This window comes from Trachypithecus francoisi, unplaced genomic scaffold (genome assembly GCF_009764315.1).
Source record: "Trachypithecus francoisi isolate TF-2019V2 unplaced genomic scaffold, Tfra_2.0 Lachesis_group5, whole genome shotgun sequence".
Lineage (NCBI taxonomy): Eukaryota > Metazoa > Chordata > Mammalia > Primates > Cercopithecidae > Trachypithecus > Trachypithecus francoisi.
In genome coordinates this window covers 144,565,475-144,586,020 of record NW_022681470.1, presented here as the reverse complement: position 1 = coordinate 144,586,020, position 20,546 = coordinate 144,565,475, and the positions used below count along the sequence as shown (strand labels likewise).

Sequence of the window (20,546 nt, the reverse complement as noted above, 5' to 3'; positions counted from 1 at the left end):
GGGCACCCGAGGCTCCAATTACGTCCTCCTCTGTCTCCCATGCCTGGTCCCTCTGGGAGACAGAGCTAGGCAGCCGACCGAGGAGGGCTGTGGGGAAGCGGGACTTGGGGCCATCCCTGTCCTTGGAGGAGGAGGGACAGAGCCCTACAGTGTGGCCCTTGGTGAGAGGACAGCCCCTGGGAGGCCTGGGGGCCGATGTTGGCCTCAGCTCCCACCCAGCCTTGCCTCCCGAGCAGAACCAGGGCCTGGGGCGGTCGTACCAGTCGCCCCTCAGGTCCCCGTGGGTGGGGGCAGGATGCCAGCCCCTTAGAGAGGTGGGGACTCCCCAGGGACCCTCCGAGCAGACACCTGTGGTCTCATGTGAGGACAGCCTGGCTCTGTGTTCTTGGCCCCACAGCCCTGGCTGGCGTCCCCTGTGCGTGGAGCTGACTGTTGTGTGTGAGGACAGCCCAGTTCTGCGTCCCTGGCCCCCACAGCCCCGGCTGGAGTCCCGCGGGGGCTCTGATGAGCGGTTCCTCATCGCCTCCTTCCCCACTTCCTCATGTGTGCACTGAGCAGCCCTGCAGCTGGAGGCCATGAGGTTGTGTCCTGGAATTTTCCTCCCTCTCCTGAGACCATCGATGCCCCAGGTGGGGCCCTCCTGGGCCAGATCCCATGCCAGCCCCCACCCTGGAGTTCAACCTGACCGGGTGGTCCTGGCTCAGGAAGCCGGCTCAGCCGTGGGGGAGCCTGAGTCCCAGTCCCTGGTGAGCCTGGATGGGCACCGCAGCCTGCAGTGTGGAAGGCAGATCAGATCTGCCGTCCTGAGTGAGGCTGGGCAGGCGCTATCATGGGTGAAGGAATATTGGATGTCCTTAGGGAAACAAAGCTGTTTGTCCTCAAGTGCCTTTGACACTCGCAGGACGGTGGCTTTCCTGACAGGTGCGCGGGGTGAGGTGTGCGGCCTCTGCAGCCTGCCGGGGCTGCTCCAGCTTCCTGTGGTGAAGCTTCCAGTCCTGGTGAAGGAGCCCCTCCCCTCTGCATCTCCATGCCTCCACTCCCAGCCTGCCAGGGAGGGGTGTCTCTCCTCTGGCATCTGCAGAGGAAGAAGTGTTTCTTCCCACGCCAGCCTGTCTGCCGTGTCCACTGTTTACCTCCCCTGGCCAGATAACAGCGGAGGGGCCAGATACCAGTGGAGGGGGTCAGATAACAGTGAGGGGCCCAGATACCAGCGGAGGGGAAGACCGGAGGGGAAGACCGCACTCCCCGCAAGGCCAGACTGGTGGTGTTCCAGGCTCCCCTGCTGGGGTGGAGGTCAGGGAGGAGCCTGGCCAGTGTCCCCAGTGCCCCAGAATGCTCAGGACCTCAGGGTGGGGGCCAGGGCAGTGGCGGGGGCTGCCTTCGCCTTATGGCTGCTTGCCTGCCCTCTTGGTGGGCGTGTGCCTGCCAAGGATACCGTGGGCGGTCCCCGAAGCCTGCAGATGGAGCTGGGGTGGGTGTGGGGAGGAGAGCTGGAGCAGGGAGGGCAGGGCTGCCTCCATCCCTGGGGGAGGCTGTGGGCTGGGGGCCCCTCGTGGGAGTAGGTGAGGCAGTGTGACTTCCTCCTGGCTACAGGGTCTGCTGGGGGAGCGTCCTCACTTGACCCTTCCTGGGGTCAGTGTGGGTCAAGGGTTAAGCGTCATCCCCGGCCCTTGGGAGCCTCGTCACTGAGGCTCTCAGCACTTACCGCTGGTCCTGGCATCTTGGACTGTGGAACTGGGGGCAGCGCGTGGTGGGTTTTATAGCAAGTAGTAAGATGTGGGCGTTGTGCTCCAAACCAGAACCCGTTAAGTGCCACATGGTCAACAGTTTAGTGTGCAGAGACGAATTTCCTTCCCTTGATTTTTCCTTTTTTTTCCAGCCTGTTGGGGGAGGTGGAGGTGGTGAAATGTTAGCAGTGTGACGGGTTCATCCTGGTCTGCTTGGGGCCTTCCGGTTTTAGCACTGAGAGCCCCACAGCCCGAGAATCCCTTGACACCAGCCACTGTCCCTCTTCACAGAGCACTGAGAGCCCTGGGGCCCGGAGACACACAGATGGGGGCCTGAGCCCCTGTCCCCTTTCTCCAGATGGAGCAGGCAGGGCCAGGGGGCTCCAGGGCTCACAGTGTTGTGGGGTCCACAGTGCGCTATGCAGCCAGGCTGGTCTTCCTTGAGGACAGAGCTCCGAGGTGCCATGCCAAAATTTACCCTGAGCACAGTGGCCCTCAGAGGGATCGTCCCAGCACAAGCTTCCCACAGCCCGACACAGAGCCCCGCTGGGCTCACATGGAGCTGTGTGCAGGGTCGGGCCCTCCAGGGGACTCCAGGGCAGAAAGCTTTCCCAGCATCTAGAGGCCCCTGCGTCCCTCAGCTCGGGTCCCTTCCTTTCCCTTCACAAGCACAGTGCAGCCTCTTCCAGGCTCTCTCTTGACTCTCACCCTCCCGCCTCGTCTTGTGGGGGCCCTGTGAGGACTTTGGGTCTCCCGGATCATCCAGGATCACCTCCTGTTTCACTCAGTCCCACCCACAGAGTCCCCTCTGCCAGAGTACCCCATGTCCCTCTGTCATGTCCCACATCCACATATCTGGGAGATTTGGGACCCACACGCCTCTGGGGCGCTGTGATTCAGCCAGCCAGGCTGCCCATCCCAGTTTTATTTGCTTTACTCACACCCATCCTGGCCCCAAAGTAAAATGCCACCAAAGACGTGTCACCTGGCCCCTCCCTGTCACCTGTCAGGAAATGTCCCCAGTGCTGGCCCTGGGGAGTTCCACACAGAAGGGTGTCGGGCCTACAGGCCCGTCTGACGCTCCTGGTCCGCTCACGTGACCGCCCGGTTGAGGTTCATTCTTTTTTTTTTTTTTTTTTTTTTGAGACGGAATCTGGCTCTGTGGCCCAGATTGGAGTGCAGTGGCGTGATCTTGGCTTACTGCAAGCTCTGCCTCCCGGGTTCACGCCATTCTCCTGCCTCAGCCTCCCCAGCAACTGGGACTACAGGCACCCGCCACCGCGCCCGGCTAATTTTTTGTATTTTTTAGTAGAGATGGAGTTTCACCGTGTTAGCCAGGATGGTCTCGATCTCCTAACCTTGTGATCCACCCGCCTCGGCCTCCCAAAGTGCTGGGATTACAGGCTTGAGCCACCGCGCCCGGCCCGGTTGAGGTTCATTAAGATTTTGTGCGTTGTTCAAGGTTTTACTTCTGTCAGAAGCAAAACCCTTACCGTTTCCACATCAACAGAAGAAACGTAAACAGTTCAGATACTCAAGAACACAAAAAGTGCTTCTCCCGCATCCCCACCCGGGGAAATGCCGTTTGGTGCAGCCCACCCAGGTGGGAGCCCAGAAGACAGAGCAGCCTCCTCCGACTGGGTTTGGTGATGCGTCTCCCTACCTGCCGTGACCCCAGAAGGCACCTAGAGCAACACCTGGTGGGTCCTCACAGGCCTTGGCGGGCGAGTGCTGCTGCTGCACCTGCGTTCTGGGGAGACCAAGGCCCTGGGGGTACCTGGCCTGATGCCCCTGCGGTGATCTGAGGTGGCCTGAAGCCTGTGTTCTCTGCCCCCGCCATGTTCGTGTGGCCTCTCTGGGCTGGAAGGGGCCCTCGACCATCCCAGCCAAGGTTGGGGGATTTCTGGGGAGCGTGGGTCGAGCACCTGAGCCCAGGTTCTCCTCCCTGACCGCCCTCTCCTCTCCCCACAGAGGATGGGAGGGGCAAGCTGCGGCCAACCAAGGCCAAGAACGAGCGGAAGAAGAAGAGCTTCGGCCCCCTGCCCCCGCAGCTGCCGCCCCCGCCTGCTCACTTCCCCTCGGAGGAGGCGCTGTGGCTGCCATCCACGCTGGAGCCCGCGGTGCTGGGCCCGGGCCCTTCGGCCACGGAGGAGAGCCCCCTGCCAGCGCCCCTCAACGTCGTGCCCCCTGAGGTGCCCAGTGAGGAGCTAGAGGCCAAGCCTCGGCCCATCATCCCCATGCTATACGTGGTGCCGCGGCCCGGCAAGGCAGCCTTCAACCAGGAGCACATGTCCTGCCAGCAGGCCTTTGAGCACTTTGCCCAGAAGGGCCCGACCTGGAAGGAGCCAGCCTCCCCCATGGAGCTGATGGGGCCAGAGGACGGTGGAGCCAGCAGTGGGGCTGGTCGCGTGGAGACCAAAGTCCGGGCCGGAGAGGGGCAGGTGGGGCGGATGGGGGCAGGCGGGGAGAAGGGGGCCCGGTGGGGCAGAGGGGAGCTGGTGGCGGGGGAGGCAGGAAGCGGGGAGGAGGAGGGCAGGTGGGGCAGAGGGGAGCTGGGGGAGTGGGGCAGGGAGGAGTGGGCGGGAGGGCTGCCTGCTGGTCTCACAGGGAACCGTGGCCTTCTCACAGGGCAGATGGGGTGTCTGTAGTTAGAGAACAGAGGAGGCCTGTGGCCCTTTGCTGGGACCATCCCCCCAGGGGAGGAGACTCAGGCCTCAGGCACACTGAGCTGTGTGGCTCCAAGGGGGCCCCACCCAGGGGTCTGTAGCGGGGCCCTCACTGCAGCCTGCTGTGGGTTTCAGGCACCGTCCACATTTTCCAAACTGAAGATGGAGATCAAGAAGAGCCGGCGCCATCCCCTGGGCCGGCCGCCCACACGGTCCCCGCTGTCGGTGGTCAAGCAGGAGGCCTCAAGTGACGAGGGTGAGTGGGGGTCCCCAAGTCGGCTCTCGGCCCAGCTCTGCTGCTGCTCGTGGGGGGCCCAGCTCCCCTGTGGCCTCCGGTCTCCTCCCCTGAATGCAGGCCTTTCTGTGGCTCTGCCGCCTTCTCTGGAAAATGGGGGCTGCGGGCTCTTGGAATCACCAGGCCTGGCACTGCGTCCTCCATGCAGACCCGGCTCCTGCCAGCACCCCTCCCCCAGGCCTGGGCTGGGTGCCCCCGCTGGTTCCCAGGTGCACGAGGCTGCACTTCCTCTCACAGCCTCCGACCTGCTCGATACCATTGGCTGCTCCTGTTCTCCGGAGTGTTAACAGAGCATGACTGTGCGCATGACAGGGGCCACGGCGGGGGGCAGGCAGAAGTGCTGGCCACCCCTACCAGATGGAGGGGATGGAAATGGGGTCAGAGTTCCGGGATAGCCACGTGGGGCCTGAGAGCTCAGGTGGGGTCAACATATATCCTCTCCCAGTTTCCAGCTTGTTTCCAGTGCCAGCGTTCCCACAGCCATGTCCATGCTAGAAACAGCCAGCAGTAGAAGTCTGTTCTCAAAAGTATTGCGGCTGCCTCGGGGGCAGGGGAAAGGCCACTGTATTCAAGTTGCATGACCAGAGGAAAACCCCTCACCCAGCCTGGTCACCCAGGCAGGTGGTAACTCCAGGGCAGGTGGTCACCCCGGGCAGGCAGTCACCCCTGATGGGTGGTCACCTAGGGCAGCCTGTCACCCCCGATGGGTGGTCACCCAGAACAAGCGGTCATCCCCGATGGGTGGTCACCCAGGGCAGCCTGTCACCCCCGATGGGTGGTCACCCAGGGCAGGCAGTCACTCCGATGGGTGGTCACCCAGGGCAGGCAGTCACTCCAATAGGTGGTCACCCTCGGTAAGCAGTTACCCAGGACACGTGTAGGGAGGCAGCTGCTGTTAGAGACGCCCGGCTTCGCTCTGCTGGCTGGGCTGCCCACGATGGGCGGTTCGGGGCCGGGAAGCTCGTGCCTCCCCATGGAAGATTCCTCCCGGGGCTGAGCACAGGCCATCTGGGCCTTGGAGAGGTTGGAACAAAAGGCTCCTATGAGGCTTTGAGTGGGAGGGGAGAAGATGGAATCTTCAATTTAACCCTCAGCCGAGAGCTGCTGTCTTGTGTGCAGAAGTCTTGCTAAGCCAATTTTTCATCTTCCGCTTTGGCCTTTCACTGGGGATGCATGTAGAATCTGAAAATGGTCTGGATGGCGTCTTTCATCCTGCATGAGAGGAGGGTTCTAGAAGCGCCTGAGATCACAGGGCGGGAGCTCCCAGGAGTGGAGGAATCAGCGGGGGGGGCAGAGGCATGACCAGGAGCCTCTCGAGCTGCCTCGGGAAGGGGCCTTGCCTTCTACCCGGATATCTTTCCAGAAGGCACCTCTGGGGCCTCCGTGGACTCCCCCACTCCCCACACCCCACTGTGGCCCTTTGGTGAGACCGGAGCCTTTGCCTGTGAGATCATCACGGCCCCAGAACCCAAGGTATCCTGGGGTCGTGAGTGACAGACACAACCAGTGGCTCCGTTCTCATCCCCAGGGCTTCAGGGCCGCTTAGGGCCTTCCCTGGGCTTGGCTGGCGGGACTGTTGGGTTTGGGTTTTTAGAGGAGTCTTGGCCTAAGGGCTTCCTGAGTTCCCCGTGGGAGTCCTGGGTCTCCACCTCAGGGAGCCTGCCCTGCCCTCCTCTAGGTGAACCAGGGGCAATGCCACAGCTGGACTGATCCCAGGACCCCAGGATCCCCTTTAGGTTGGGCTGAGGGTTGGGCCACAGGAATGGGCACCCCACTTCCTGGGGACAGCACCCCTGTGTCCACAGGAGATGCAGGGAGGGGAGGTGGGGAGATTGAGGTGTGACAGCTGGCAATGGAGACCATTAGAGTCCAATGGGAACAGGCGACAGGCGGGAGAGCGACAACTGTGGCTTCTCACCAGCAGACCTCAGCAGAGTTTCCCTGTCACGCACCTCTTCCCGGCACAGGCTGCCTTGGCCTCCCAGCCCTGGGCACAGCCCCTCCTGCCTCCCTGCCACACTCCTCCGGCACCTCCCTGGAGTTCAGGGAGTCTGTGCCTGCCCAAGACAGGAAGGACAGTGTCTCTGAGTCTCTCTGGTCACTGCCGACGCCCCCACACATACTCAGACCCCAGGACGGGTGTAGGGCAGCCGAGGCAGGGCTGGACACTGAGTTTGGCCAGTCCTTGCCCCGGAAGGCCCCGGGCGAGTGGACGGCTCCAGATGTCCAGGGAGAACCAGGTGTTGGGGGAGGGGCTCAGAGGAACCACGTTTGGGGGCTCCGGCCTTGGGTGGCAGTCGGCCGAGACAGACGTGTCCCCTCCTGTTGATGGGATGGGACGCTGCAGTGCCAGCTTGATGGGCATCGTGGAGAATGGGGCAGCCAGGAAGCAGGTGGAGGGGGAGCTGTGGGCCAGGGACCCTGTGGGCAGCCAGGGCTATAGACCCAGGGCCATCTCCTGGGCAGCTGGGGTGATTCCTTGGATGAGTTTTCAGGGGACTCAAGTGTCTCTCCCTCTCCCCCGTTCTTCTAGAGGCGTCCCCTTTCTCCGGGGAGGAAGACGTGAGTGACCCCGAGGCCTTGAGGCCGCTGCTGTCCCTGCAGTGGAAGAACAGGGCGGCCAGCTTCCAGGCCGAGAGGAAATTCAACGCAGCAGCCGCGCGCACGGAGCCCTACTGCGCCATCTGCACGCTCTTCTACCCCTACTGCCAGGTGGGCAGGCGGGCCTTGCGGGTCCCAGGGAACCCCAGAGGCAGGGGCAGCGGCAGAGGGCGAAGGACCGGGCACCCCACATGCCTCCCTCTCTCACGCGGAGCGGGGTGCTGGCCAGCACCCTGGGTTGTGAGGGCTTGTTCCTGATAGCTGTAGGCGGAGCCTGGTCTCTGGGTTTTGTGGGAGTGAAGCTTACCAACGTGCACATCCGCAGCATAAGCCATGGTGGACGGGGCAGAGAGAGGGTGCGGAGGCTCGGGGTCACTGGCCTCAGGGAGCGCCCAGCCTGAGGGGTGCTGAGAGGGGCCGGGTGGTGTGGGGGTGGAGTGAAGGCCCGGGTACACCACCTGGGTGGCCGGGCGGGGCTCCTGCAAGCCCTGGCCTGTCTAGCTGAGCTGGGCACCTGGCTGAGGTCCCGTTTCTGGTACTCTTTCCACTCTGGCCTCGCCTGTCCTCTGCACCCAGATGGGGAGCTGGCCTCTGCCCACGGCCATCCCAGGCATCAGCACCCAGCCCAGCCATTTTCCTCAGAATCTCCTGGATCCCCCCTCCTCTCCTTCCCTGGGTGTGCAGCCTCCCCAGGACAGGACCTGACCCACGTGTTTTGCACTCCCAGCTCCTAGCCCATGCCCAGCATGTCCAGGCATTGGCAGAGCTGCCCTGGGTCAGGGACCTCACCGGCCAGGTCTGGGTGGACAGAGCCAGCGAGGATGCTGTGCCGAGGGTGGCAAGCCTGTCTCAGGGCCCTGCTGCTGGGAGCTGCCCGCACCTGCATCTGTGAGCTGGATTTAGTGCTTTGGTTCCTGAGATAGACAAGACCTGACAGCGGACACTGTCTCCAGGCACTTGCTGTCCTTTGTGAGGCCAGAGAGGCTGCAGGGAGCCACAGGGCCGGGAACGCCACTTCAGACATGCGTCTTCCTGACTCCCCTTGCCAGGCAGAGTGCGGAGACTTATTCTCACACACACCCCTCAGCATACCCCAGCACCAGGGGCCACCTGTCACCAGGGGTCACGCAGGCCGGCCTGAGTTCCACGTCTGGATGCGACCCTCATGGGAAGGTCTTCAGCGGGTTGGGGATAGGGTCAGAGAGTGTTTGGGGATCCTGGCTTTCTGGAGGAGTGAGAAGAGGGGCCGAGGTGGCTCTGGGCATCTCCCCGACCTCCCCTGCCAGAGCCAAGGGGCATCGAAGCCCAGGGCAGGTGCCCTGACAGAGGTCTGTGCCGCCCACTTGCCTACCCTGCATATGGCTCTGTCCCCTGAAGGCTCCCTCTCCCCTCCAGGCCCTACAGACTGAGAAGGAGGCACCCACAGCCTCCCTCGGAGAGGGCTCCTCGGCCACACTGCCCTCCAAAAGCGGCCAGAAGACCCGACCGCTGATCCCCGAGATGTGCTTCACCTCTGGCGGCGAGAACACGGAGCCGCTGCCCGCCAACTCCTACATCGGCGACGATGGGACCAGCCCCCTGATCGCCTGCGGCAAGTGCTGCCTGCAGGTCCACGCCAGTGAGTGCCACAGTGGGGCCCAGGGGAGCCGCACCCTCCCTCAGGATGCTGGTGGGGCACCGGTGGGGGCTCCATCCTCCCGTGCGGAGGGCCATGCCGGCTCCTCTCCCCATGCTGTACTTTCAGGGCCGGGGCAGGGGCCTCTTCGGGTGACTTCCTGCAATTTCTGACTTTCTCGTCCTTCCTGTTGTGGTTCCACCATCTAGGGCAGGGGGAAAGGCTGTGGCCATGGAAGGACTGGGTGACCCCATGCCACCCCGGGGCAGGACAGGGCCTCCACCTCTCCCAGCGTCCAGAAGACGCCAGTGCAGGCCCAGGTGCCAGCCTCTGGTGCCAGCCTCCGCAGAGGAAGCCTCTGCTCCGGGGGCACTGGGCTCATCCCGCCCTGTCCCTGACACCAGAAGCTCACACTAGGGCCAGAGCAAGAAACGGGCCAGATACCCCCTCCCTCCGCAGGCTGTGTTCCCTGAGAATGACTGTCTCTGCCAAGTAGCCTTTGGGGGCAGACATCCCTGCCCTTGACCTTGGCCCAGGCAGGATTCCTCCTCACTGGGCCTCTGGACAGTTCTGCCAAGTCTTCCCCAAGGCTTAGGAGGCAGCAGGAGGAGCTCAGGCACCCGCTACGCCTGTGATTTGGGGCCATAGTTGAAACTGATGGTCACAGTGAGATTGCAGCGTGGTCAGGACATCTGATTTCTCTCTGCTCTCGGGGACCCCTCCCCAATCCTGAGGCTCGACCGTGGTCACAGACAAGAAAATGGATGTCTGTCTCTTTCTCAGGCGTGAGGGGGCGGTGGCAGGAATTGGACTTCCAGGGCAGGAGGAGGGCTTTCTGGAGACGTTTAATTTTCTGTGCCCCTGGCCACGGCAGGTAGCCATAGATCTCTGTCAGTTTCCTCCTGGCAGTGGCCTGCCTGGGGCTCGCATTGTCTCCTGGCTGGGAGGCTGTTCACTCTGCTTTGCTGGGCCTGGGTTTGAGACGTGGGGGAAGGGTTGCTGAGGGTCCCAGGCCTGCCACAGCCAGGCCACCCCAGCCAGGGCTACGCCAGCAGATGCCCCCACCCCCAGCCCGTGCCCACCACCCTGCTGCTCTGGAGGCAGTGAGGTCCCCCCCCCCAGCCTCTTCAGTGGCCACCAGCACTGGCAGAGAGCCCCTTCCACACTGCAGGGCAGCGACCCCAGCGGAGGCAGAGCCCTGGGGGCAGGCGGCACCCCTGCCCTCACTTTGGGGGCATGACTCGGCCTTTCATGCCCTTTCCCCATTTCCAGACCCAGGGCCACGTCCAAAAATGAGTTGCCTTTGTGGGTTTGTCCTTTCTGGACACAGCAGGAGGAGCCGCTTTTGGGGGTGCAGACCCCCAACAAGGAGGGGCCCTCAAGATACCACTAGACTGAGTGCAGCAGACCCAACTGGAGCTCAGGGGACCCTGCTCCTCTTCCTGCATCCTCCTTCCACACACGCAGCTTCCAGACCTTTCTCTCGCTCCACGTGCAGTGGCCTGCATTGAAGCTCAGAGGATGGGAACAGCACGCACCCTGAATGCTGCAGCTGTGTGCGGAGGTCCCGTCCCTCCATGTGCGGATGCTGGCCCCCGAGTTACCTGGCCCCTCCCGCTGAGTCTCACTCGGCGCCCCCAAGTCTCACCTGCCCTCTAGATCTCAGCCAGCCCCCGCTGTCTTCCAGGTTGCTATGGCATCCGTCCCGAGCTGGTCAATGAAGGCTGGACGTGTTCCCGGTGTGCGGCCCACGCCTGGACTGCGGTAACTCGCTCCCTGCAGCGGTGGTGGTACTCTGAGAGGCCCGGACCCCGGCCCCACTCCAGCAGGCTGACTTTGGGGCACAGTCTCCCCGCCATGGGCCTGGGTTCCTTCACCTCTGCCCTGAGGGGGTGGAACCCAAGGGATTCCCGCCCGTCACTTTGGTGGCTGCTAGGTGGAAATGTAAGGGCCGAGGGCTGCAGTTGGCGGATCAGGCCCCAAGCAGCGTGTGGGGAGCCTGCTCCGAGCCCTGCTCACCCGGGGCCGTCTGGTTTCCGCAGGAGTGCTGCCTGTGCAACCTGCGAGGAGGCGCACTGCAGATGACCACCGATAGGAGGTGGGTGGCACCACGCGTGGGGGCTGGGGGGCCGGAGGGGAGCCTGCCCTGGGCTGAGGCTCTGCAGGGTGTGACCCTCGTGCCCAGGGGTCAGCCATCACCTCTGCGTAACAGCCCCATGTCACGGCATGTCACGGATGGGGTAGCCGGGGCTGAGGAGGAGCACACGCCTGTCCCGACCTCCCTGAAGGTCCCCAGGCCCTGACCCAGCTGACAGCAGCATCACGCCCGGCCCCTCTGTGGCCAGCCCAGGTCCTCGAAGGCGCACCTGACCCCGCCCCACCTGCCCTCCCAGGTGGATCCATGTGATCTGCGCCATCGCGGTCCCCGAGGCGCGCTTCCTGAACGTGATTGAGCGCCACCCTGTGGACATCAGCGCCATCCCCGAGCAGCGGTGGAAGCTGGTAGGTCCTTGCGGTCGAGGCCCACCCTGCCCATGTCCCTAGGGCCGCTGGCCAGGCTCGGCTCCCCACCTGCGCCATCCGAAGCGGCCTTTCCTCCAAGCTCTGCGTCTCCACGGGCGTGGTGGGCAGCTTTCAGGAAGCCAGTGACCCTGACTTCAGCAGGCGTGTTATTTTTTGAATCGTTCCCTGAGGTGCAAGGTACAAAAGTCAAAAGGCATCAAGGGTGCCAGAGATAAGCAGGCCCCGTCAGGTGCAGCCTCGGGGGCGTCCTCTGCAGGACCGAGCAGCCCATGCGGTTTACACCTTTCCACAACAGCAGAGGCGCCACACATGCCCCGACACAACTGGGCCTTCCGATTTTTGTTGTTTTTCTGATTATAACAAGCCTGGGCAACATGGTGAAACCCCATCTCTATAAAAAAATAAAAAACAATAGCTGGGCGTGGTGGCATCACACCTGTGGTCCCAGCTACTCAGGAGGCTGAGGTGGGAGGATCGCCTAAGCCCAGGATATCCAGGCTGCAGTGAGCTGTGATCGTGCCATTACACTGCAGCCTGGGCGACAGAGCCAGACAGACCCTGTCTCAAAAAAAAAAAAAAAAAATTCTAACAGTGCTTAGCATGAGATCTACCCTCTCAAGAAGCATCTGAGGTCCTGTACAGCTTTCACCACAGGCCCAGCGGTGGGCAGCGGGGCTCTGTGGCCTGCTCATCGGTCTTGTATAACTGACACTTCACACATGCTAAGCAGCAGCTCCCTCCGCCCGCCCCGGCGCCCAGCAGTCTGCTTCTGTGTGTTTGCCTGTATTATAGACCCCACGTGAGTGGGATTGTACAGTCTTTATTCTTCTGTGACTGGCTTCTTTCTTAAAAGACGGGGTCGGCCGGGCGCGGTGGCTCAAGCCTGTAATCCCAGCACTTTGGGAGGCCGAGACGGGCAGATCACGAGGTCAGCAGATCGAGACCATCCTGGCTAACACGGTGAAACCCCGTCTCTACTAAAAAAATACAAAAAAACGAGCCGGGCGAGGTGGCGGGCGCCTGTAGTCCCAGCTCCTCGGGAGGCTGAGGCAGGAGAATGGCGTAAACCCAAGAGGCAGAGCTTGCAATGAGCTGAGATCCGGCCACTGCACGCCAGCCTGGGCCGCAGAGCGAGACTCCGTCTCAAAAAAAAAAAAGACAGGTTCTGTCACTCTCACCCAAGCTAAAGTGCAGTGGTGTGGTCACAGCTCTCTGCAGCCTCAAACTCCTGGGCTCAAGCGATCCTCCTGCCTCAGCCTCCTGAGTAGCTGGGACCACAAGCACATGCCAAAAAATTAGGTTACCTCCCAATTTTTTTTAAGAGATGGGATCTCACTGTGTTGTCCAGGCTGGTTTGGAACTCCAGGCCTCGAGATCTTCCTGCCTTGGCCTCCTGGGTAGCTGGGACTACAGGCGTGAGTGGCGTCTTTCATTCAGTGTAACGTCCTCAAGGCTCATCCATATTCATTCAGCCCAAATATGGCAAGAGTTCCTTCTTTTCATGGCTGAGTAATGTTCCGCCGTGTGGATGGACCACGTTGTGTTGATCCGGGCACCCGCCAATGTCTCTGCCTTCTGGCTGTTGTGGGTTGTGCTGCAGCAGATGTGGGAGTGTGGTTGTGGTTTGGAGATTCTGATGTCATTTCCTGTGGATATAGACCCAGCAGTGGGATTGCTGGACCGTCGGGCAGCTCTGTTTTTAGCACTGGAGGAAACTGCCCTCCCTTGCGACTGGATGGACTCCCATTCGCACCCCCAGGGTGCTGGGCTCTCCTCTTCCCCTCGTCCTCACCCACACCTACCTTTGACTTTTTTGTACCAGCCGCCCTAGCAGGTGCGAGATGGTCTCCCTGTGGTTTGATTTGTGTTTCCCTGGCAGTCAGTGACACTGGGCGTCTTTGCACAGTCCTGTTGGCCATCTGCATGCCATCTTTGGAGACACGTCTGTTTCCTTTGCCCATTCTTTGCCTGGGTTGCTTGGCCTTTGTGGCTGAGTTGGAGGATCTCTGCTGCTCCACTCTCGGTGCACATCGAGGGCCCCCTGCAGATGCACGCAGCCTCCTTGGGCGTGGCAGGGCCTCATAGGGGGGGCTTGCGAGGCTTCCTCCTGCTCTCAGCAATGATGGCCCCCCTTTGGGGAGCCCCTTGGAGCCACAGGGCAGTCGGGGAGTGGTCAGTGCTGGCCACCAGCTGGCTGTGCACTTGGGACAGACTCCTCAACCTCTCTGCCTCGGCCGTCTCCTCTGTGCTGTGGGGTTGCCACAGTCTCCACTCTGCAGGGCTGCAGTGGTGTGAGCTGGGCCCACTCCCTGAAGCATGGACCACCCCATCTGAGCACTAGCAGCTGCTCGGGGCTTGTCGAATCTGCAGCCTCGTCCCCCCAGGCCCCCAGTGTCACCCACTGTATTTCATCCACACAGTGAGAGCCTGTGGAGTCATCCTGCGCTGTCTGTTCTGCAGGTGAGGAGCCTGGGGCCTGGAGGGGCTTGGCCGACTGTGGCCTGGGCTGCAGCCCCACACGGCTGTCTCTGCTTTACACCCTCTAGCCCATCTGTGCATGAGGCACTTGGGGCCGTCCGCGCCCACTGGAAAATGACACTCAGCTGGCCCTTTAAATCAGCTTCCTGCAGAGCCTTGGGATCTGGCCCAGAAAGGGGATGAGGAGGCCAGGCACCGTGACTCACGCCTGTAATCCCAGCACTTTGGGAGGCCAAGGCGGGCGGATCACCTGAGGTCAGGATTTTGAGACCAGCCTGGCCAACATAGTGAAACCCCGTTTCTACTAAAAATACAAAAATTAGCTCTGCATGATGGGACATGCCTGTGATCCCAGCTACTCTGGAGACTGAGACAGGAGAATCACTTGAACCCGGGAGGCGGAGGTTGCAGTGAGCTGAGATCTCCCCACTGCACTCTAGCTGGGACTACAGAGTAAGACCCTGTCTCAAAAAAAAAAAGATGAGGAGAGCGAAATGCAGACTTTGCTGGGGCCACGTCCCCACTAAAAGGGCTGCGCATGTGGTAGCGTTGATGGGGAGGACGCATTTGTCCCTGTGCACTCCAGCCTCTGCACATGTGTCTTGTGGGCCTCTGGAGGCTGGGCCCACGGCCAGTAGTACCCAGCAGCGTCCTGCTTGCTTTTCCTGCCTGGTTTATCTTCCCAGCTGCGGACATAGTGCCTGGTGTTGACAGTCGGGCTCATGTGGAGGTGGGGCTGGAAGCAGACACGTCAGTCTGGCGGGGCAGGTGATGCCCACCATAGAGCCTGGGCTCCCGTGCTCTGGTGCTAGGTGCCCACGAGCCTGTTGGGCTTGGATGCCGCGCTTGGAGCGCACAGGTGCCACCTGGGTGGGGCCACGCAGGCCGTCACAGAGGCTGGTCTGGAGGGGGAACCCTCTTTCCTCGTTCGTGCAACAGAGCGTGCAGTGGGTCATGCCAGCCTGGCCTGGTACGGCCAGACGATTAGGAAGCTGGCAGCCCACGGGTGATGCTTCCGAGGCACCAGTGACTTGGTCCACAAACGTGGGCGTAAAAGGCCCCATGATTCAGGTGGAGCAATGGTGCGGTGCCGGCGCAGTGATAAATCCTCCCGCCCTGACGCCTTGTGGATCATCTGACATTTCCAGGACGCAGCCTCTTCATTACCGGTGCTTGTAACGATGAATTAAAAATCCTTTTACACAAGGCCCGCTTGTACTGCTTAATGGAGCTTTGCAAGGAGGTGGTGGTTAACTCCTGCTCGCCCAGCCACCCATCCACCTTCACAGGCCACGGGCAAGCCGCAGGCATGGGGCACTCACTCCTGGTTACCTGTCCATCCGTCTATCTCCAGGACTCCCCAGCCACCGGCTCAGGGCTCCAGGCAGTCCAAGTGAGTCAGGGGGCTCCGGCTGGCCGCCCGCCTGGGCCAAGTTAGCACCAGGTTCTCAAGGCGTGCTGCGGAGAGGCCCCTCACCTACCAGCAGGGCAGGTTCCTGGCAGTGGGCAGAAGCCCCGGCAGCTCCTGGGAGGGCTGGGAGGGCTTGGGATGGGAGGAGGCAGCTTCCGGCAGCAGGAGGGTGGGCAGCTGCACCAGCTCTCCCCACCGCCCACAGTCCTGCCTGGAGGGGTAGGGCCCGGTCAGGAGGGGGTTCTCCCCACCGCCCACAGTCCTGCCTGGAGGGGTAGGGCCCGGTCAGGAGGGGGTTCTCCCCACCGCCCACAGTCCTGCCTGGAGGGGTAGGGCCCGGTCAGGAGGGGGTTCTCTGCCCCTCAGGGGTTGGGGTTGTTTGTGAAAGCAGGTTGGTGGACAGCCACTGCGCCTTTGTGTGACACGCTGAGGACACAGTGCCATGGGTGGTACCCAGCGGTGACCTCCAGTCCGTGGTGCCCTGCAGACCTCCGAAGCCCACCCTGCGTCGTCCTCACAGCCCTGTGGCCTCTGAGGAAGGACACTGAGCTGGGAACTTCGAACCAAACACCAGTACCTGGGCCCTTCCAGGCCCCCCAAGGGCCTTAGACCCTGACTCCCCGGCACACACTGGCCTGGGCCAGGCCAACACTGGACGCGGGTCTTCAAACCGCGGCTCCCGGGAAGGGAGGTGACAGCCAACAATGCCTGCCCGACCTCCTGTGGCCACAGCGTGTGGCATGACTGGACCTCGTCTTAGGAGGGGTGGCTCTGGGCAACCTCGGCCCCAGGCGCAGCTCCTGACAAATGGCCTCATGGGTCCTGGGGCACACTCTTCGCAACGTGGAGATGCAGGGTCACGGGCTGCCTGCCACCACGGGGCGGAAGGGGGTGGTGCTGTGCGCCAGGCTGCCCTGGGGCTGGGTTTCTCCTGGGCCTGGGCTGAGGGATGGAGGCCTGTGGGTGACATGTTCAAGATGGCTCAGCAAACCCACCTGACAGTGTCCAGGCCGGGCCTCTCCCCCACCCCCAGGCCCTCAGGGAGCACAGCCACCACTCATACACGCCGGCCGCTCTGCTGGAGGGGGGTGCCGTGCTGGAGCGCCGCCCGGCACGTGTTGTGTGATGGGAGAATTGGGTATTGACAGTTAAATAATGAGATCTCGATGCCGTCGATCAGCGCTGCTCCAGGCCCTTGGCTCATCTGGCTTTTGAACATGGTTTATAGAGCAGTGACGGTGCCACTTATTAAATGCTTATCGGGGCCTGGCGTGGGTGTGGTGGTCGCCAGGGCCCCAGAGCTGACTGGGGCGGGTGTTGCTGACTGGCGCAGGTTTTGCAGCAGGAGCGTCGTGGGATGAAAGGTGGCTCTCCAGGCCGGGCGTGGTGGCTCAAGCCTGTAATCCCAGCACTTTGGGAGGCCGAGACGGGCGGATCACGAGGTCAGGAGATCGAGACCATCCTGGCTAATACGGTGAAACCCCGTCTCTACTAAAAAAATACAAAAAACTAGCCGGGCGCGGTGGCGGGCGCCTGTAGTCCCAGCTACTTCAGAGGCTGAGGCAGGAGAATGGCGGGAACCCGGGAGGCGGAGCTTGCAGTGAGCTGAGATCCGGCCACTGCACTCCAGCCTGGGCGACAGAGCGAGACTCCGTCTCAAAAAAAAAAAAAAAAGAAAGGTGCTCTCTAGTGCTCCCTCCTCACCAAGGAGGCTTCTCTCAGGGCTTCTCGTTAAAATCCGACGTAAAGGACCCACACAGTGGCTCACACCTGTAATCCCAGCAGTTTAGGAGGTCGAGGCAGGAGGATCCCTTGAACTCAGGAGTTTGAGACCAGCCTTGGCAACACAGCAAGACTCCACCTCTACAAAAAATTAAAAATTAGCCAGGCATGGTGATTGCGTCTGTGGTCCCAGCTACTCAAGAGGCTGAGGGGGGAGGATCGCTGGAGCCCAGGAGTTGGAGGCTAGAGTGAGCCATGATCGCGCCGTGCGCTTCAGCCTGGGCGACAGAGCAAGACCCTATCTTAAAAAAAAAAGAAAAAATCCTTCACTTGAACCATTCTAAAGTGTGCCACTCCATGTTTTTTAGTACATTCTGAGTTGTGTCAACTTCACACTAATTCCAGAACATTTAATCACCCCATGAAGAACCGGCCCCATTACCAGTCGCTGCCGTCCCCCACCCTGTACCCCATGAGCCCACTTCCTGTGTCTGGGTTGCCAGCCCTGGGGGTTGCAGATCACGGGGTCACACGGTCTGCACTCACTCCGTGTTCCCAGGGCACATCTCTGTCGCCCCGTGTTCCTCTCTGGCTGAGCAACACCACATGGGGCTCTTTGGTGTCTGTCCCAGCAGTCGCTGACACACGGGGGGACGGGAGAAGACTCCCCCGGGGCTGAGCAGCAGGTGGCTGGGTCAGTGGGTCTGGAGGACTTGGCCAGGGAGGCTGCGGGCTCTGGGCTGGAGAGGGGGCCCGTCGCCGGGCAGAACACAGGGCCACTCCCACCATGCCTCCCTTGAAGGCTATGCCGGGAGGGGCCGGGGCCTCCGTCCCAGCTTCCCTAGGGAAGCTCCAGCCCCATGCCCCACCTGTGTCCCCGTCCCCAGAAATGCGTGTACTGCCGGAAGCGGATGAAGAAGGTGTCGGGTGCCTGCATCCAGTGCTCCTACGAGCACTGCTCCACGTCCTTCCACGTGACCTGCGCCCACGCCGCTGGTGTGCTCATGGAGCCGGACGACTGGCCCTACGTGGTCTCCATCACCTGCCTCAAGCACAAGTCGGGGGGCCACGCTGTGAGTGCCTGCCCGCCTCATTGCCCCTGATCCCCGGCTCCCACCCCACCGACGCCCACGCTGATTGTCCCCCGCACCCTCCCAGGTCCAGCTCCTGAGGGCCGTGTCCCTAGGCCAGGTGGTCATCACCAAGAACCGCAACGGGCTGTACTACCGCTGCCGCGTCATCGGTGCTGCCACACAGACCTGCTACGAAGTGAACTTCGATGACGGCTCCTACAGCGACAACCTGTACCCCGAGAGCATCACGGTGAGTGTGGGGCGGGGCGGGGGGAGGCTGGGAGCACAGTGACAACCTGTACCCCGAGAGCATCACGGTGAGTGTGGGGCGGGGCGGGGGGAGGCTGGGAGCACAGCGACAACCTGAACCCCGAGAGCATCACGGTGAGGGCGGGGCGGGGGGAGGCTGGGAGCACAGCGACAACCTGAACCCCGAGAGCGTCACGGTGAGTGTAGGGCAGGGCAGAGGGGAAACTGGGAGCAGCCTGACTCCAGATCCCTCCACGGGGTCCCCTTGTCCTCAGGCCCCAGGCCCCTTCGGGAAAAGCAGTGCTCACTGTGTTCTGCAGAAACAAAGCAGAAAGCAACCTGCATTCAGGGCTCCGCACCGCCCCCTCTACCCCCAGCCCCCGCAGCCGGCTTTGGGGCTTCAGGCAGAGAACCTTACTTGCCAGTGTGGAGAGGGTCTAAAACCCAGCGACAGCCCCCGGCGTAGTGTGGCTGGGACCTCACCTCCCGCCTGTTCTCCCTGCAGAGTAGGGACTGTGTCCGGCTGGGACCCCCTTCCGAGGGGGAGCTGGTGGAGCTCCGGTGGACTGACGGCAACCTCTACAAAGCCAAGTTCATCTCCTCGGTCACCAGCCACATCTACCAGGTAAGCGCGGAACCTGGCAGCCCCGCTGTGCCTTCACCAAGCTCTTCTTGTAGGTGTGGGAGCGGGAGGATCACAGCCCTGGTCCAGGTGCCTTTGCCTCGGGCACTGGCGGGCGTGGGCTGTGGTTAGTGAGGCCGGCAGGGCCCAGCTGAGCCTCGGCTCGCCTGCCTGAGTTAGAAGCCCTGGGCTTGTTCGTTTTCAAAGCTAAAGGGGCCTCCACTCGGGTGGCATTTCCCTTTGAGACACCTCAGTTTTTCTTAACGTACGTTCTCCCTTTCACCGTTTCGGAGTGTACAGCTCACTACCCCTGGTTTTTTTTTTTTTTTTAATCAAATTGGTGGTGAGCTGCTTCTCATGATTGTGGAAGATAAATTATTTAAAAGTGTGGAATCTTAGACCCAACACGGTGGTTCAGCCATGTAATCCCAACACTTTGAGAGGCCGAGGCAGGCGGATCACTTGAGGTCAGGAGTTCAAGACCAGCCTGGCTAACATGGTACAAGGCTTTCTGGACGCTCAGTGACAGGTCAGAGAGCAGTGACCGGGCGGCGCCAGCCTGCACAGCACGGGGGGGGTCCTGGACGCTCAGTGACAGGTCAGAGAGTGGTGACCGGGCAGGGCCAGCCTGCATGGGACAGGGCAGGGGTCCTGGACGTTCAGTGACAGGTCCGAGAGCGATGACCAGGCAGAGCCGGCCTGCATGGCACGGGGGTGGTCACCACCCGGTCACCACTCTCAGACCTGTCACTGAGCGTCCAGGACCCTGTGCTGTGCAGGCCGGCCCCACCCGGTCACCGCTCTCAGAGCTGTCACTGAGCGTCCAGGACCCTGTGCCGTGCAGGCTGGCCCCACCCAGTCACCACTCTTGGACCCTGCAGAGTCTTCCCTGCTCCTTGAGAAGGAGGTGGTTTCAGGGACAAGCCATCCCCGTGGCCAGCTCGATGGGAGCTACCACCAATCTCCAGACACTGGCACTTCTGCTCAGCTCCAGCCTGCCCCAGGGGAGGCTCAGGCAGCTCCTTGGACTTCCTGATTGTTTTTGGCTTAGACCAAGGGCAAGGTTGATTTGCACCCCTTAGCCCATCCCAAGCAGCAGCAAAAGAGAATAATTCCCGCTCGGCTCACCTGGCAGCTCTTCTCTCAGATTATGAGTTTCAGGCTGGGCTGGGCACGGTGGCTCACACCTGTAATCCCAGCACTTTAGGCCGGGTGCGGTGGCTCACGCCTGTAATCCCAGCACTTTGGGAGGCCGAGGCAGGCGGATCACAAGGTCAGGAGATCGAGACCACGGTGAAACCCCGTCTCTACTAAAAATACAAAAAAATAGCCGGGCGCGGTGGCGGGCGCCTGTAGTCCCAGCTACTCAGGAGGCTGAGGCAGGAGAATGGTGTGAACCCGGGAGGCGGAGCTTGCAGTGAGCCGAGATTGTGCCACTGCACTCCAGCCTGGGCGACAGAGCAAGACTCCGTCTCAAAAAGAAAAAAAAAAGAAAGAAAATCCCAGCACTTTGGGAGGCCGAGGCAGGAGAATCACTTGAGGCTAAGAGTTCGAGACCAGCCTG

At 61.9% G+C, this 20,546-nt stretch overlaps 1 protein-coding gene and 1 long non-coding RNA gene across 4 annotated transcripts in view; both read left to right on the top strand.

Annotated features, from left to right (window-relative positions):
• Nucleotides 1-20,546, top strand: part of KDM4B (lysine demethylase 4B) — a 182,186-nt gene that overhangs the window by 154,931 nt on the left and 6,709 nt on the right. For all 3 annotated transcript variants that reach the window (XM_033195839.1, XM_033195837.1, XM_033195836.1), the window contains 10 exons: nt 3,699-4,168; nt 4,529-4,649; nt 7,222-7,400; nt 8,685-8,907; nt 10,592-10,668; nt 10,947-11,002; nt 11,298-11,406; nt 17,926-18,111; nt 18,197-18,361; nt 18,866-18,985. In XM_033195839.1, coding sequence (XP_033051730.1) covers nt 3,699-4,168; nt 4,529-4,649; nt 7,222-7,400; nt 8,685-8,907; nt 10,592-10,668; nt 10,947-11,002; nt 11,298-11,406; nt 17,926-18,111; nt 18,197-18,361; nt 18,866-18,985 — 1,706 coding nt within the window. The remainder of the gene's footprint in view (nt 1-3,698; nt 4,169-4,528; nt 4,650-7,221; nt 7,401-8,684; nt 8,908-10,591; nt 10,669-10,946; nt 11,003-11,297; nt 11,407-17,925; nt 18,112-18,196; nt 18,362-18,865; nt 18,986-20,546) is intronic.
• On the top strand, nt 12,681-15,111 carry LOC117074415. The gene is made up of 3 exons (XR_004433578.1): nt 12,681-12,726; nt 12,776-12,779; nt 12,915-15,111. It is a non-coding gene; the product is annotated as an uncharacterized LOC117074415 (long non-coding RNA).